Raw genomic sequence first — 18004 nt, forward strand, 5'->3', positions numbered from 1 at the left:
AGTTGAGAGAGCCAGGCAGCCCAACTCTGAGGGCTGTCCATCTACTCGTTTGTTTATATATTCATCCCTGTAATGTTTATAAAGCATCTGCTAAGTGTCAGGCACTGAATGCTGGGAACATGACAGAGAGCAGGGCAGGCAAAGTCCTCACCCTCATGGATTTTGCATTCTAACAAGAGCATAAGGCAGATAAACCAATAGAGGAGATAGACGTGTGGTCTGTGAAGGAAACGAGAGGGGAGGGCAGATGGAGGCAGAGTGGGACATGCTGGTCATGGAAGACCTTTCTGAGGAGCTGACTTGTGGGCAGAGATGTGCAGGAGGTGAGTCATGCAGATATACAGGGGGACAGAGGCCCTGAGGTGTTAGCTTGTTTGGTGCACATGGAGAACAGGCAGGCCAGTGTGTGGCCCCAAGTGAGTTAGCAGGGACCATGGTAAGGAGTTTAGATTTTATTCTGCAAGATCTAGAAAGCCATGGGAGAGCTTTGAGCCACTAGCTTGAGATGTGGGCAGGCACAAATGCACCTTTCACCATGGCCATTTTAAGAGATCCCAGGGAAGTGACTTTTCTTTCTTCTATTAACTGGCAAGGTCTCTGTAAGAAGGCACTCGAATAGCACAACAGTGAAGGTGCAGGATAGGAATGGGGCTCAGAAGAGAAACTTCTTCACGGTTTGCCTGGGTGTTCTCAATCCCCAGGCACATCTTCTTTGAGGCCCCCAGGAGTCCCATGGCCTCATCCTTGATAGAATACCAGGGATGGCTGCTGCTGCCTTTTTTTTTTTTTTTTAACCTTTCTCAGATGAAGAATTTCAGCCAATTATAAAGAAGAAAAGATAAGACTTCCCTGGTGGTCCAGTGGTTAAGACTTTGCCTTCTAATGCAGGGGTTGTGAGTTCCATCCCTGATCAGGAAGCTAAGACCCCACATGCCTTGTGGCCAAAAAGCAAAGCATGAAACAGAAGCAATATTGAACAAATTCAATAAAGACTTTAAGAATGGTCCACATCAAAAAAAAAATTTTTTTTAATAAGAACTGGTAAACCAGTTCTTACTAAAGTGTTATTGACTGATAATCAGCAGTTCCAATGGTGGAATTCCAGGCACCTGAAAAGAGCAGAAAAGGAAGGGTTAGTCACTTAGTCATGTCCAACTCTTTGTGACCCCATGGGCTATATCCCACCAGGCTCCTCTGTCTATGGAATTCTCCAGGCAAAAATACTGGAGTGAGTAGCCATTGCCTTCTCCAGGGAATCTTCCCAACCCAGGGATCAAATCTGAATTTCCTGCATTGCAGGCAAGACTCTTTACCATCTAAGCCACCAGGCAAGCCCTAGAAAAGAGCAGAGGGGAAGATATTTTAGGAGCACTTCAGGGTTCAGAGATGGAGTGATGGCTGGCACACGCTAGATGGGAGATGATGCAGGAGTTGAAACTCTTATCAAAGAGCTTCCCAACCAGGCCTCAGAACTCTGGGGCTCTGGAGGACAGAGGATGAGCCTGGGTCCTGTCAGAAGCCACCCCCTGCCCCACTGCCCTCCTCCACCGAGACTCCTGGCCTTCACTTTTTCAGGCTACCGTGTACAGTCTTTATGCAACACGACCTTGGACACCATATGTGCCTCCTGTGAGAGCAGCACATACACCCAGCTCTGGAACTTGGTCACCGCATGCTTTAGCTGTAACTCGCGCTGCAGCTCTGGTGAGTCGGCTCAGAGTAAGGGGTGGGCCCGGGCATCCTCTCCTGGCCTCTTTGCCCTTGAGCTGGCTGGGCTTATTCTAGACCTTTGTTTTCATGCCCAAGGGCACATGTACAGTATAGCACTTCACTGTTTCTCGTCTTCAATAGCTCCTTGGGGCAGGCAGGCCAAGAGCAGCAGTGGGGGAACGGTGCCCGTTGTTAGAGTTGAGGACATTGTGCCTGAGAAAGTAGGTGTGCTTGTTCATACTGTGACGGAGACTCTGTGGCCAGCAGTCTTTATGCCCCATCTCGAGGCCGGTGCAGAGGTCTGCTGTCTGTGGGTGGTAGGGCTGGGTGGAAAGACAGAGTGGGCGTGGCCGGTGGAGGGAGGCGTGACCCTCGGCCGTCTTCTCCTTTCTAGACCAGGTGGAAACTCAAGCCTGCACAACGAAACAGAATCGCATCTGCACCTGCAAGCCAGGCTGGTACTGCACCCTGGGGAGGCAGGAGGGCTGCCGGCTGTGCGTGGCGCTGCGCAAATGCGGCCCTGGCTTCGGCGTGGCCAAACCAGGTATGGGGCCAGGGCCAGAGGTCCTTGGGGTACCCCCTTGGGTCTCTCCTTCCTAGGAACATCATCAGGGCGGCCGGTTACCCATCTGTCCACTTGTCCCAATTCATTCTTCCCTCCAGCCTTCCTGATCAGGCACCTCCTGTGTGCTAGGCCCTGGGGATCCAAAAATGATCAAATTAAGCCCCAAGCTCCTGGAAAGTCAGGTGGTACCCCAGGAAGACAAAGTCACTAGAATTAGTTAAGGACAGACCACCCAGGGGTGTGTGTGTGTATGTGTGTGTGTGTGTGTGTGTGTGGTGTGAAGGGGTGGAGGTGCAGACAGAATCTCTTGCCTCCTCAAACCTCCCCGGGGCTCCATTTCCCTTAGGGCCAAGGCCCACCTTTTCCATGGCATATCTGAATTGGTGACAGTTTCCAATTTTTTGTGAAGGAACTGCAACAACAAACGTGATATGCGCTCCCTGTGGCCCGGGGACATTCTCAGATACAACATCATACACTGATACCTGCAAGCCCCACCGGAAGTGAGTGGTTGCATCCTCTGGTTCTGGAGGAGCAGGGAGGGGCTGTTCCCGGGGTGATCCTGAGGCTTCCAGCACAGATCATCTGGGCCACAGTGCCTGGGATCTCCCCAGTTACTTCCTTGGGAGGAGGCATTGCCGAGCCTGCTCCAATGTTAGGACTGGTTTATCTGACAGTGGGCGGGTGGGTCCCTGAACAGCCTGGTGAACTGGAGTTTTGTCCTAGAAGTCAGGGGTGGGGAGCATGGGGATAGGTTTGGTGGGGACAGGAAGGGACAGTCTTGAAAGCGGGTGTGGCATGCAAACTCCCTCCCCTATCCCAGTTGCTGCCCCCTTGCATGTCAGCCTGGCTCCCACGGGTGAGCCCAGCTACCCTGAGTCATTCAGTCCCAATCACGCCTTCTCCTCCCACAGCTGCAGTTCTGTGGCCATTCCTGGTACCGCATCGACAGATGCAGTCTGCACCTCTGTGCTCCCCACCTGGAAGGTGGCCCGGGGCCCAGCCACCACAAGATCCCAGCACATGGAGCCGACTCTGGGGCCCAGCACAGCTCCAAGCACCTTCTTCCTCCTCCCAAAAGTCCCAAGTCCTCCAAGTTCCCCAGTGGAACAGCCCAACGCAGGGAACATCTCTCTTCCCATTGGTAAGTCTCAAGAGGTCCCGTTTATCCTTGCTCCCTCCCTTCTGTCTTAGCGTGTGTGTGCTAAGTTGCTTCATTCGTGTCTGACTCCTTGCAACCCCAAGGGCTGTAGCCTGCCAAGCTCCTCTGTGGGATTTCCCAGGCAAGAATACTGGAATGGGTTGCCATTTCCTCCTCCAGGGGATCTTCCCGACCCAGGGATTGAACCCGCATCTCTTATGTCTCCTGCATTGGCAGCCGGGTTCTTTACCACTAGTGCCACCTGGGAAGCCCTCTTAAGAGTCTTACTGAGAGCTTGTTATGGGCTGGACCCTGTGGTCCATCCTGGGATGCAGGTAGCATTGAGACTTGCTTTCTTCCAAGATTTAGTGATGCCACTAAGAATTCCTGGATGGGGAGACATAGGGTCCCTGTTTTATCTCAAAATGGAGATGGTCTTCTGTTTGCCATTTCTGATGAAACACTAGGCTTTGACAGTGGGCTGGGCCAGGTCGCTGTGTTGTGGGCTTCCCTCCTGGACTACACCAGAGGGCTCAAACTCGTGGTCCTCAGGCTGAGTGTGGCCCACAGGTGTGTTTTCTTTGGTGCATGGATTTTGGTTTGTTTGCTTTGTAATCACATTTCAGAGTCTCTGCCCTGGGCTTGTCCCTTGCCTGCGACAGCCCCAGTCATCCTTGGTCATTGACTGACCTGGTACATTAGAGTTTCCTTTAAAAAAAATTAATTGATTGATTGATTTGGCTGGGGCTTCCCAGGTGGCGCTAGTGGTAAAGAACCCACCTGTCAATGCAAGAGACGTAAGAGATGCGGGTTCATTCCCTGGGTCGGGAAGATCCCCTGGAGAAGGGCATAGCAGTCCACTCCAGTGTTCTTGCCTGGAAAATCCCATGGAGAGAGGAGCCTGGCAGGCTATAGTCCACAGGGTCGCAGAGTCGGACACCACTGAAGCGACTTAGCACACACGCATTGGGTCGTAGTGGCAACCCTTCGGGCTTTCTAGTTGTGACACGCTGCCTTAGTTGCTCCAAGCCATGTGGGATCTTAGTTCCCCAACCAGGGATCCAGTCCACGTCCCCTGTTTTACAAACTAGGTTCTTAACCACTGGACCCCCAGGGAAGTCCCAAGTTTACTTTTTTGCAGCTGTTTTGAACTTCTCTTTTCCTTCTAGAACTGATTGTGGGTGTGACAGCATTGGGTCTGCTTCTGATAGTTGTCGTGAACTGTGTCATCATGACCCAGAAAAAAAGTAAGATTCCATCCTTCCTTCCTTTCTTCATCCGTTTATTCCCTCATTTGTTCAGGAAGTTTTTCTGGGGGCCTCCTATGAGTCCAGCACTGGGCACAATTTTATGGGTCAGACAGAGCTGGGTCTGGTAGACCCTGTTCTTAGGAGCTTAGAGCCTGCAGCAGAGGGCATTTCCACTAACTCATCTAGTAAGAGCTGAGATGCTATCAGGGCTATCCAAGAGGTGGGAGTCCAAGATTCTTGTCTAGGAATTCTGGGGGATTCAGCCCTTATGGAGCAGGTGGCATCTGAGCTGGGCAAGATTTTGATGGAGACATGAGTACAGGAGAGAAAGGGCATGCAGAGCAGTGGGGTGTGGAATGGACAAAGTGGGGCAGGCTGAAGAATGGTGGGTGTGAGGGAGGGGAGGGGAGCGATGTTAGGCCGGCTGGAGGCTTGGGTATAGGGGCTTCTGTGTACCTTGTCTGGTAGGTAATTGCTCCCCCTAGGACTGAGCCTACTCTGAAAGCTTCTGCTTGGGCCCCATGCTCCCTCTTAGTTAGAAAAGATGTGACCTAAGGAAGTTGCTCGCTGACTGGTCCCTTTTCTCCTCTCTGCAGAGAAGCCCTTCTGCCTGCAAGGAGATGCCAAGGTGGTGAGTGCCCCTCTGCCTGCCCCCTCTGCCTCCATGGTATCCTTCCTGCTGGGCCAGGTTGTCCCATAGGAAGTGGTGAATTCTCTAGGTTGGTCTGTCCAGCCTCAGGCAGGATGCAGAGCCCCAGGAGGCTGCAGAAGGACCGGCCAGGGTCTGTTGTGGGGGCTGATAAAGGTGGCATCTGGACTGGGCAAGATTTTGATGGAGACACGAGTGGGGGAAGGAAAGGACATGCAGAGCAGCGGGGAGTGGTATGGACAGAGCAGGGCAGGCTGAAGAATGGTGAGTGTCGGGGAGGGGAGTGGAGCAGTGTTGAGCCCAGATGACTGAGTGTGAACGGCCACATCAGGGAACAGAAGGGTCAGTGGGGTCAGTGGCAAGTATGTGGTCGTGGACCCATGCTGTGACCTTGGGCCTACGTGAAATTGCTCATGGCTGGTTCCTCACCATTAAGTGTGGACAGTGTCTCAGGTCTGCTTGTAGGACTGTGCCTTTCACCCAGTTGGCAACAATTCTCAGCATCTCCGAGATGTTTACAAAGCACTTCCACATGTACAGTGGTTTTCAAACTGTGTGCTAGGGTACCCCCGTGTTCCACAAAGGGTCCTGGGGCAGTGGAGGGGGGAGTCATCTTTGAGGTTGAGATCAAGGCTAGGGGACTGGACCCAGGGCCTCCCCCAACTTCAACCAAAGCAACTCATTTTTGATCATTTTTATGAAGTAGGATCTGTGCAGGATTTTTGCTAGAAACAGAGCACTGACATTGTATTTCACCAGTTTTCCATCAGGAGGGCATTTGGCTGCAAGTAACCAAAAGCTTAAGGGTGACTTCAAGGTGCTGTATTTTCTGTCGGGGTGTTGGTGATTGCTGGAATGATTCAGTTGCATCCTTCTGTGAGGCCAGCCAGGACCCCAGGCTCTGCCATCTTTAGTGTGTTGGCTTTTATTCTCTTGCCTTTGGCCTGTGTCATAAGATGGTGATCACCACTGCATATGTGACCTCCAGTCTGAGGCAGGAAAAAGCGGGGAAACAGCCAGATGCCATTTACAGGAAATCAGACACTTTCCTAGAAGCCCTGGGTGCATTTCTTCTTTTGTCTTATTGGCCAAATGGTATCACGTGACCACCTCTAGCTGCAAGGGAGGCTGGAAAAGGTGGTGTTTAGCTTTTCTAGCCTTTATGGTGGGGGAGAACTAGGGAGAGGGCTTGGAAATGGGTGTGGGGTGAGCCAGAACACGGTGTGTACTGCAACCCCATGCCAGGTAGGCAGGCAGGGTTTTTTTTTTTTTGCTTATTTGTTTGTTTTGGATGTGCAGGATCTTAGTTGTGGCCTGCAGGGTGTTTGTTGTGGCAGCACGTGGGATCTAGTTCCCTGACCAGGGATTGAACCTGGGCTCCCTGCATTGGGAGCACAGAATATTAATTACTGGACCACCAGGGAAGTCCCTAGGGCAGGTTTTTTACCCAAATTTACAGACGAGGAAACAAGACTCCAGGAGTTCCCTCCATGTCCCCTGTCCTGCTGGGGCAGGGCTTCTCAAACCTGCCTGCTAATTCTTTGTCATGAGGGGCTATCCTATGTATTATAGCTTTTTCAGTGAAATCATTGGCCTCTCCCTACTTGATGCCAGTAGCACTGCCTCTAAGGAGTGAGAACCAAAGTGTTTCCAGACATTGCAAAATGTTCCCTGGATGACAGACACCCTCCATTGGGAACCACTGTGCTAGGGGGCAGCTCAGCCCTGAGGTTTACACAGGGTTTTGGACTTGGTAGGGACCAGACTGATTTCATCTCCTGATTGTCTCAATAAGAAAAGAAGTACAGAGAGGGAAAGTGACTTGCCCAACGTCACACAGCATTATATCTCTGGACTCCTGGCTAGTGCTTTTTGACATGCCCTACAGTAAAAGTGAAAGTCGCTCAGTCATGTCTGATTCTTTGAGACCCCACAGACTATACAGTCCATGGAATTCTCCAGGCCAGAATACTGGAGTGGGTAGCCATTCACTCCCTTCTCCAGGGGATCTTCCCAATCCAGGTCTCCCACATTGCAGGCAGATTCCAGCTGAGCCACGAGGGAAGCCAGACAGAAACACTGGTTTGGAGGTACAAACCATTTCTCATTCCTCCAGTGTGCCAATGCCATGCCCTCCTTTTTCTAGCTTCAGTTCAGTGACGCTGGAAGCTGAGACCTGGTGGCCCATAGAATAAGCATGCCCTCTAAGCTCCACCCCAGCACCCAACTGCCAACTTCCCTGGACTGAGTATTTCCCAATCTTTGGTGCAATAAAGCTGCCTCAGGAGTGGCCCAGAGCCCCACCTCCCCTTTCTGTTTGCTCAGTTTTGTGTTTACAGTGTGAACGACTCCCCTGCTGTCTGTTGAGTGCTATTGCCAGTGGAGCCCAGGGCTGTGCTGGTAATTGGCCCTCTGGGTGGGGGAGGACCCGAATCCTGATTTGTGGAGTTTGCTCATTTCTGTTATAAACACTCCCGTTGTGACTGATTTCAGGAAGCTACTTAATGTAAAGTTGGGAAGAAACACGCATAGGTCTGGGCTGGTTCCAGCACCCCACTGGCTGAGCCCCAGGCCGGGCCCTGCACCTCACACACAGCCCTGTGAGGTACAGGATGTCATCACCCCACTTCACAGGTGAGGAAACTGAGATTCAGGGAGCTTCAGGTATCCGCATGAGGTTAGACCACTAGCTGAATGGCAGAGCCCAGGTTTGAAACTCATTCTGAATCTGCAGGGCTTGTATTTACCCACCCTCTTGTTTGCCCAGAGCAGACATTCAGAATTGTTCCAGACATCCCTGTCCCCAGCAGGGACTGCCCTTAGAGGTTGATCTTCAGTCCCTTCAGTCCCTGGGTTCCCACCCCTGCCCTGACCCCTGTGTTCAGCCTGCACTCTACTGCATTTCTCAGCCTCCTGGCAGTGGTCCTGTTAACAGCTGCCTAGTAACGCTCCAGACCAGTGGGGTTGAGGGCACGGTGACTCAGCACTGCCCTGGACCTCCTGGTAACGCCAATGCGTGGTGAGACCGTAGCTTCCCTTTGTTCAGAAAAGACCAACGTAACCACATGTATGAGCTCAGTCACCCCACAGACACGCTCATCCACAGGCTCTCATTTCATAAAGAGGGTGATGTTTATGAGGTGCTAAGCGTGGGCCAGGCACAGTACTGAGCGTTGCTTAGCCTCACAGCTGTGCTGCGACCCAAGCAGTGCGGTTATTGCCCCGATTTTACAGCCCAGGAATCTCGGGCTCAGAGAAGTTAAGTAACTTTCCCAAGGTGACACAGCAAATGAGTGGCCTGAGACACAGACCCAGGAGTGCCTCTTTTCACCACCTCCAGCACACACACTAGTTGCACCATTCACACTCATGCATACGTGCTCCCCACACATAGACACACACATGTGAACATGCTTCAGACATTTTCCCTAACCTATACTTACGGGCATGGGAGCTTCAGGGACATACTCTCACACATACAGACAGACACAGGCCAGCCAGCAGCTCTGCCAGGGTCTCTGCTCCTGCCCATGGTAGGGCCAGGCTGGGACATGACGGGGAGGCTAACTGGGATCCTGTTTGTTGAATGACTCACCTCAGTACCCACCCCCCATACCTCCCTGGGGTGCCAACCCAGGACTCAGAATGTATCCGCACCACTCAGAGCCTGCCTGAACTTTGCATCTCGTGGCTTTGAGGGGAGGGAGGCAGGCTGTGACCTTTGGGGGTTTCTGTTCTGCCTGGCCCTTACCACCAACAGAAGGGCGGGACGCAGGCTGAAAAGCCCCTTCTTTGGGGGATGTGAGGGATGACCTTTGGATGTTTCTTCTCCCGTTCCTGCTCCCCCGCCTGTCCATGCTCAGAGCAGGGTCAGGGGTGGGGACCAATACCAAGGTCAGACCATCTGAGCAAAGAAAGGTTCAGGATGAACTTTAAATGCCCTCCCTTCCTCCACAGTCAAGGGCGGTGAGCCAGGGAGGCAGGACTCAGTCGGAAGCAGCAGCTGTGGTACACCAAGCGGGGCTGTCCGTGCCCCTGCCCTGGACCTGCTGTGGGATACTAAGAAAGGACTCACCCATTCTGGGCCTCTGTGGCCTCACGGGGAGTGCTTTCAAAGGATCCTCCCTGCCTGAGAGTCTGTGAGCTGGCCTTCGGATATGCAGGGCTCAGGGGGCACTGGGGGCCTGGGGCCTGCAGAGATTGGCACCTGAGTCCTTCCTGTGTTCTCCACCTCTGACCCCACCTCCCCGACCCTGCCAGGCTGCAGGGTCTAGCACTCATTCGCCTCAGTTCTCAATCTACCCTGGACCCTCTCATGCTGGACAGGGGGTGAGAATGTGGCCCCTCGGTCTTTTTCTTTCTAGAATCCAGTGATCGCCCAGAATCCTAAGGCAAGGGCTTGTGCACCTGATCAGTTGTAGACAGGTATGGCCAACCACCTCGGAGTGACATTTCTAGCACAGGTGTCTGAAAATGGGGCACCTTCTCTTGAGCTTCCAGGGACAGAACCCCAAACACCCAAGAACGATGTAGGTTTTAGCCCAGATGCGCCGTGTCCTAACTGTGTGACCTTGGGCAAGTAACTCAACCTCTCCGGGCCTCGGCTTCTATATCTGCAAAGCGAGGATAACTTTGGGCTGTATAGATAATGTCTGGAAGGGCTTCAGCACAGTGCTTGGCATTGGATGGATTCAAGTGTCAGCTAATGGTTTATTACGGTTGTCGTTGTGACTTGTTGTGTTTTAAGAGAAAAAGATGGAGAATCACACAACAGCTTGGGCAATGGAATCTGCAAAGTGTTGCTGAGACAGCAAGACTGAGAGCCCTAAATGAGAGGACTGTCTACACTGGATTGAGGGCCAGCAGACTTTTTCTGTAAAGGTTCAGACAGTCAATATTGTAGGCTTTTTGGATCCTCTGGCCTCTGTTATCGCTTCTCAGTTCTGACATTGCAGTGGGAAAGTAGCCACAGACATGACATTAACAAATGGGGGTGGCTGTGTGCCAAGAAAACTATATTTATGGACACCAGTGTTTGAACTTCATGTAACTTCGTATCATGAAATATTGTTCCTTAAATATTTTTTCAACCATTTAAAAATGTGAAAACCATTCTTAGCTCAGAGCCTGTACAGAAACAGCAGCAGACCAGACTTGGCCCATGGCAGTAGTTCGCTAAGCTCTTTTATTTTACGACTATGCTGGTCTTTGTTGCTATGCACGGGCTTTCTCTAGTTGTGGAGAGTAGGGGCTGCTCTCTAGCTGTGGTGTTCCGGCTTCTTGTTTTGGTAACTTCTCTTATTGTGGAGCATGGGCTCTAGGCACGTGGGCTTCAGTAGCTGTGGCTTGTTGCTCTGTGGCATGTGGAATATTCCTGGACCAGGGATTGAACCTGTGTTCCCTGCATTGGCAGGTGGATTCTCAACCACTGGACCACCAGGGAAGTTCAGAGCCCTGATTTAACAAACCCTTGATGGGTGCTTCATATGGAACAGGCTCTGTTAGTGCTTTACGAAACTTCAGTTATTTAATCTTCCTAATAACCCTGGGAGGTAGCTTTATTATTCTTTCATTTCTAGAGGAAAAAAAAAAAAAACAGAGGAACAGAGAGGTTAAGTAACTTGTTCAAGTTTGCAGAGCTAGTCAGTGGTGGAATCATGGTTTGCACACTTATGGTCTGGTTCCAGGGTCCATGCCCTTGGCTGCTGGGCTGAGCCACATCACCCCATGACCTTAGGAGAGTCATTTTCCTTACCTAGGCCTCTGCTTCTTTATGCAAAGTGAGGATGAAAACCCTGCCTCACCTCTCAGACTGTTCAGTAACAGGGCCATGTGGCCCCTGCCCTCCTAGGGCTCACACTCCAGACGTTAATCACAGAAGCCACAGAGAATCGCACGTCCTAAAAGTGCTGTGCATGAGAGAAGGTGCAGGAATGCCGGGTACACTGTGAAGCGCTGATGGTGCTGAGAGGTGAGGGGGCGAGGAGCCAGCTGATGGCTTCCCCACCCCCTCCTCCCCATGCAGCCACACCTGCCCGCCAACAAGGCCCAAGGTGCCCCAGGCCCTGAGCAACAGCACCTGCTGACCACGGCGCCAAGCTCCAGCAGCAGTTCCCTGGAGAGCTCGACCAGCAGCACGGACAAGAGGGCGCCCACCAGGTCCCAGCTGCAGTCGCCAGGCCTGGAGAAGGCCAGCACGTCGGGGGAGGCTCAGACCAGCTGCAGTAGCTCAGGTAAGAGGCAGGAGCTCCCTCGCCCCTGCCCCCGGCTTCATCCCCTGCGGGCACACCCCTACCTACCCCCCTCATCTGCCACCACCCCCCCACCCCCACCACCTGCCCCCCCTTCCCTCGCCGCAGCCACCTGCCACCCAGCCACCTGCCACCCGCCTCCCCGCGCCCCTCCCCCCCCCCCCCCCCCCCCGCCATGTTTCTTCCTGGTTTCTATCTGAGCCAATGAGCCCTGGGCTGCCCTGCAGGACACTGGATGCCCTCCCCTCCAGCCTCCCTTCCACCACCCTCTCAGGTGCAACTGAACCACAGGCTTCTTTCTGTTTTTGGAGCCCACCAAGTACCTCCAACCCTTGCCCTGTGTGTTCTTCCACACACAGAAGAAGCACCCTTCCTTCTAAACCATTTCAGATTATCCTTTGAGTCCCTGATATCCAGGCAGGGAGTCTTCTTGTAGAATATGTATAATATGTAAAATGTCATATAACAATATTATATTTCAATGCTATGTTCTGTAAATATTGCATATCATATATTAAGAAAATATTGATCTATATTAATGTTATATAAAATATATATAGCATATAATATAATATTATGGCTTCCCAAGTGGCTCAGTGGTAAAGAACCCTCCTGCAAAGCAGGAGACACAGGTTCAATTCCTTGGTTGGGAAGATCCTCCTGGAGAAGGAAATGGCAACTCACTCCAAGTATTCTTGCCTGGGAAGTCCCATGGACGGAGGAGCCTGGTGGGCTACAGTGCATGGGGTCCCAAAGAGTTGGACATGACTTAGTGACTAAACAATAACAACAACAATAATATGATATTATATATAGATATTGTATTTATATGAGGGTTATATCACTATATTAATATTTTAGATTAATGCTATATAATGTATAGCATATAGCATAAATTACTATATTAATATTATAATGTCTCAATTATATAATATCTGTTGTATATTTGTTATATGATATTTTATTTGGATATTACTATATGTGGTATATATATTTATTAATACATAATAATAATATTGCATTTTAATATATCATTATATTATGCATGCTAAGCCACTTCAGTCATGTCCGACTCTTTGCCACCCCATCAACTGTAGCCTGCCAGGCTCCTCTGTCCATGGAGTTTCCCAGGCAAGATTACTGGAGTGGGTTACCATTTCCTTCTCCAGGGGATCTTCCTGATCCAGAGATCAAACCTGAGTCTCCTGCTTGGCAGGTGGATTCTTTACCACTTAGCCACCTGGGAAGCCCCTATTATATATTATAGTTATATTATTACTACATAGTACACTGTGTTTCCTCATCCTATCAGATGAGGAAACTGAGGCCCAGAGATTAAGCAGCTTATTCAAGGGCACACCTGATAAAAAGAAGAGCCAGAAGTCACCCCTGGGCTCTTGGGGGACAGGGTTGGGCTGAATGAGTAGATGATACCCCTGGTCTCCACCCACTATGCCTGTTGTCTGGTCCCTTTGGGACTGAGGCATCAGGACCTTGGAGCCTGTGTGGGGTCTGGAGAAGCCTGTGCCCTGCTTACAGTCTGCATTTTGCCCTGGGCCTGGTCTGTGACTACTGTCATCCCTAGTGGGCATTGGCAGTGCCCACATTGGACGAGGCCCCTGGGTGGAGTCCTGCAGAAAGCCTGGGGCTTCCTTGGGCATGTTTTGTACTGAGAGGCTAAGCCCATTGGCCTGCATCTCCCCTCTCACCTGGCAGGGCTGGCTGGCAGGTCAAGGAATGACCGTGAACTTGGGTCATTCCTAGATGCCTTCCCAGCAGTTCTGGTGCTGAGACTCTGGGCAGTTTCCTTAACCCACCGAGCCTCAGTTTCCTGGTCTAGAGGTGAGCATGGCATCTCCTGGGCAGGACTGCGACAGCCTTCCCTCCCTGCCGCCTGACTTGGGGACTGGCTGGAAGCTTCTAGTTTCCCATCATAGCCCACCCTCATCAGTGTGAGGTCTCGTCAGTGCCCCCACCACAGCCTGAGAACTCCCCAGTGAAGGACCGGGTCAGTGCCTGCAACGTAGCCAGTGGCCCGAAACGTTTGTCAAGTGAATGAATGAGATCCAAACATAAACTCGTGGTCTTTGCCCACCTCTTAGATTCACCTTCCTGCTTTCTCAGCGACACCCCTTCCACACCCAACACGGTGTGGCTTCCTCTTTGGACACCTGTGTCTCTGTCTGCCCACCCCATCTACCCTCTGTCTCTCTTCCGTTCCCCTCCTGAGTCTCTGGCCTCTGCACCCCGCTTCTCTCCCTCTCACCCAGCACCTCTCCCCACTGTGGGAACGGGTAAACCTCAGGTCTCTGCCCCTTCCTGCTTCCCCGTCTGCCCCCGCAGTGTCTCATTCACAGTATGCAAAGGCCATAGTGACGCTGGGTGACATTTGGGTGCCATGAAGGCACGGTGTGGAAATTTCCTTCCATCCTGTGATTTCAGCTCCCCATCCCCACCCTTGCTTCTTTGGGGCTGCATTTTTTTGTTTTCTGTTTTGCTTCGTTAATGCTTTTTATTTGATATATTTTTTTTTGTCTCTTTTTGTTGTAACGAATTAAAAAAATTTTTTTTTAATTTAAACTTTTTATTTTCTATTGGGGGTGTATCAGTAGGGATACTTTTCATTTCTATTGGGGTATCACAATGTCGTGATAGTTTCAGGTGAGCAGTGAAGGGACTCAGCCAGACATATACGTGTGTCCACTCTCCCCCAAAGTCCCCTCCCATCCAGGCCGCCGCAAGTTCAGAATCTCTGATTCTTTGTGGGGAGTCTGTTTTGTTCTTCAAACACCTTCACTTGCCTTATGTGGTTGGCGCCTTCCATCTATGGGGTAAATCGGGCAGGATATTTTATTTGACAAGTGAAGAAACTGAGGCACATGAAGGTTCAAGCAGCTTGTCCAACAGTACAAGCAAAGCTGGGCTGGCACAGGGGCCTGTGCTCCTGGCCTGGTGCTCTTTCCCGTGTGTCTGAATCTGCCTCTTGGGCAGGAGACAGGCTGTGAAGACACTCCTCTCTCCAAGAATCCCCCACCGACCGCCCTCTCCTGTCTTGTGTTTAACAGAGGCGTCTTCCGGTGGCCACGGGACCCAGGTCAACGTCACCTGCATTGTCAATGTTTGCAGCGGCCCTGATCACAGCTCGCAGTGCCCCTCCCAGGCCGGCTCCACGAGGGACACAGACGCCAGCACCCCCAACTCCCCGAAAGAGGAGCAGGTCCCCTTCTCCAAGGAGGAACGCCCCTTTCAGTCCCAGCCGGGGGCTCCAGAGACTCTGCTGCAGGGCCTGGAGGAGAAGCCCCTGCCACTCGGTGTGCCTGATGCAGGAATGAAGCCCAGTTAACCCGGCTGGCCGTGGGCTGTGTCACCGCTGAGCGGGGGCCAACCTCTGGTGCTTCTCCGCCCCTCCCTTCCCCCAGGACTCTGGCTCTTTCTGGGCCAAATTCCTTTGTGCACAGCCTCAGCCTTCATCTCACCTGCAGGCAGAAGAATGAGGCAGGGAGAGTCCTGATGGGTCCTGTCTTGGTGTGTGTCTAACTTGGAAGGCTGGCGGACGCAGATGTGCTGGGCAGCCTGGGACAAGCCCTTGCCTCTCTGAGAGCTGCCCCCCCAGCCAGTCCTGCAGTCTTGGCTTCTGGAGCCCTTGTTGTTTTGGGGTTTTATTATTATTTTTTTTTAATCCCTGGACTGTACTCCGCTCTGGCTTCTTGTCAGAGAGGAAGGATGCTGTGTGTATCAGTGGAGAGAGATAGTGGGGAAAGGACAGGCCTTTAGCCTGAATGGGAGACTGTAGGATGGTCCCAGTGAGGGTGGCCATGTGCCATTAAGTCAGATGGTTCTATGCGGGGAGAGGGTGGTGACCCCTATAAGGGTACCCCAGTTAGCTCAGGACCCTGGGCAGCACCACCTCCAAATCCACTCCTGCTATCTCCATCTCATACCATGGGCTAAAAACTGGATGCCCAGAGGGCCCAGGCAGGCAGCCTTCTGAATGAGTGCTGTGACCTGGTTAAGATGCCAAACCTCTAACCAGAAATCTTCCAGTTTAAACTTGCGGCAAAAAAAAAAAAAAGCACTATGGTGCAGACAAACAAGTCACAGTGTAACAAAGCCAGACTCAGAGTTTGCATCCTCTGCCTTTGACCTTCACTCCCATTTACCCACAGTGCCAGCTTCCCCTCCCCCACTGTCTGGTGTGCGGCTCCAAGGCCACACCTTTTCCTATCAGGGAATTTCAGGAACTGGAGATGATTGAGGCCCCGCAGCCATCTCCTCCTACCTCAGCCTGGACCTTCCCCTTTTGCCTCCTGAAGGGGTGTACCTATTTCTCTCGATACCCCTTCCCGCTGTGCCTGAAGTCCCAGGTCCCAGCGGAGCCTCAGAGCCGCTTTGGTACTGGGCCCGCTGAGATCCTGGGTGGACATGAGATGCTGAGAGCAGGTCCTGTGTCTGCGTGTCTGTGTTGTATGTTGTGGTTCTGTGACCCGTGTTGTCTGTCAGGTCAAATGGCCTTCCGGGAACTGAACGAAGTGCTGAAGCCAACACTTGGGCCGATGGATTCTTCCCCATTAAGGAGTCCCCCCACTCCCCAAAATATATGCCCAGGCCCTGCAAATGATGGACAAGTGAGGCCTTAGCCACATTCTGGAAGGAAGGGGGATGGGGGCCTCCTTGAGAAGACAGCTGGATCCCATATACTTGGATCCCTTGTTGAAAAATTCCACTGAACTTGAACTTGGCAGCTGAACTTTTAGAGGGTAGGAAAAGCCCAGCCATTACCCTGGAGTGAAGAAAGGCTTCCCACGCTGGGATCAAGATGTCCCCGTGCCTGGACTGGCCAGAGTCTCCAACCGCATTGGATGCTTTACAGCCGTGGAGCACTTCTGCCCCCTGGTGGACTGTTCTGGGAGGACCTGAGGCTTCCTTGCTGTCACCCCCACAGAGCGGGGATGAATTAGAAGGAAGACTCTGGGTGTGGCCTCATTTTGTTACCAGAGTGGCCACTAGACCCTTGGTCAAAACCCATCGATCCCCTCCCTTGAACAGGAACTCACATATACCTTTAAGTCACAGGGTCGGGACACGAAGAAAGAAACTCTAGGAAGAGAAAAATAAAAACTGGATAGAACCAGCTGAAACCAAGATGGAGATGCATCTGACCTCCAGCAGACCCCAAGTCTCAGTTGACACTGAGTGAACTCCGGGAGTTGGTGATGGACAGGGATGCCTGGCATGCTGCAATTCATGGGGTCGCAAAGAGTCGGACATGACTGAGCGACTGAACTGAACTGAACTTACTACATTAGCTACTAAATGACATACCTACTGGTCTCCGTGACCAGGAATCACTGACCAAAAAAGGACAGAGAAGAGGTGGCACCTCATTTCTAGGAAAACCCTGCCTCTTTCCCAGAAAACGAGAGCATTTGCCTCCCCATCATTCCTCGCACTCTTCCCCCCATTGCTCTTAACAGCAAATCTGGCTCCACATTAAGGCGAGAAGTTTGTTTATGAACGGTTAATAAGTTCCCACTTCTCCATTCTCTGACCAATGAATAAAGCTTGTGCTGCTCTAATCTCAGCTTCCATTTTGGGTTTGGTTGTGTGAACCCAAACAGAAAAAGAACCTTCTCTGCCAAGGAAGGGGGCCTTGGCCAGGCTAGGGCCCAAGTGCTGGGGGGAGTCCATTTGACCTAACTGATAACAATTTTCCTGGCTTGTGGGCTTGTGTTGATCCCAAGGACAAGGAGAGTTTGCACTGTATGTATTCTGGACAGCATTCCTGCTTATGAATAAACCTTTTATTTGTTTTTTATTTTGACTGATGGCTTTGTCTTCAGGTCTGAGCTGGGGTGTGTCCTTGGTCCTGGTGCCTGTCACCAAGGTAAGGGGGAGAATGGGTCTTGGCCACTGGAGTCTGATAAGTCCATTCTGTGCCAGACCCTAGAAGCACCCGCATTACAGCTGCCCTTGCTGAGAGCCTGGCCACTTCCTCAGGCATGGAATGGACAATGCTTTTTGTCCAGAACCACCCAGCTGGCCTCCAAACAGGCCCTCAGCACACATCCCATCTATCGCCTTGGTCTCCTCAGCCTGCCCTTGGGTTGGGGTGATCTCTGCAGGTCTGCTCATGCATGTGCAGCCCCGTACTCACTCAGGGGAATGACTCTGGCTTCCAGGAGGCCCCAGTCACTGGGTATTCCAATTGTAAGCAGATAAGTTAGAGCTCCTTGGAGAAAGAGAACCAGGCATGGCTTTCTTGACAGAAGAGAAACCATTTTGTGAGCTTAAGTCTAGCCACAATGCTTGTGATTGAACCGGCCTCAGTTACTACTGACCTTAAGGGAACAGAAGAATGGAGAAACAAAGGACTGTTGTAGGGCAAGAGAAGTGACACTAGCAAAGATGATGTACCAGTTCTAAAGACCCCCAGTTCTG

The 18004-nt window shown here is 51.8% G+C and overlaps 1 protein-coding gene across 1 annotated transcript in view; it reads left to right on the top strand.

The window, feature by feature from the left end:
- The window catches only part of TNFRSF1B (TNF receptor superfamily member 1B), a 35348-nt gene extending 17967 nt beyond the window's left edge, over window positions 1-17381 (top strand). Inside the window, exons 3-10 of the mRNA XM_086344601.1 lie at window positions 1576-1704; window positions 2105-2254; window positions 2685-2778; window positions 3190-3419; window positions 4586-4663; window positions 5263-5297; window positions 11341-11548; window positions 14632-17381. Of these exons, the coding sequence (XP_086200727.1) occupies window positions 1576-1704; window positions 2105-2254; window positions 2685-2778; window positions 3190-3419; window positions 4586-4663; window positions 5263-5297; window positions 11341-11548; window positions 14632-14909 (1202 nt within the window). The 3' untranslated portion in view covers window positions 14910-17381. The remainder of the gene's footprint in view (window positions 1-1575; window positions 1705-2104; window positions 2255-2684; window positions 2779-3189; window positions 3420-4585; window positions 4664-5262; window positions 5298-11340; window positions 11549-14631) is intronic.
- The last annotated feature ends 623 nt before the right edge of the window (window positions 17382-18004 follow it).

This window comes from Bos grunniens, chromosome 16 (genome assembly GCF_055505025.1).
Source record: "Bos grunniens cultivar Pamir isolate PY7600 chromosome 16, Bosgru_T2T1.0, whole genome shotgun sequence".
In the NCBI taxonomy this organism is placed as follows: Eukaryota; Metazoa; Chordata; class Mammalia; order Artiodactyla; family Bovidae; genus Bos; species Bos grunniens.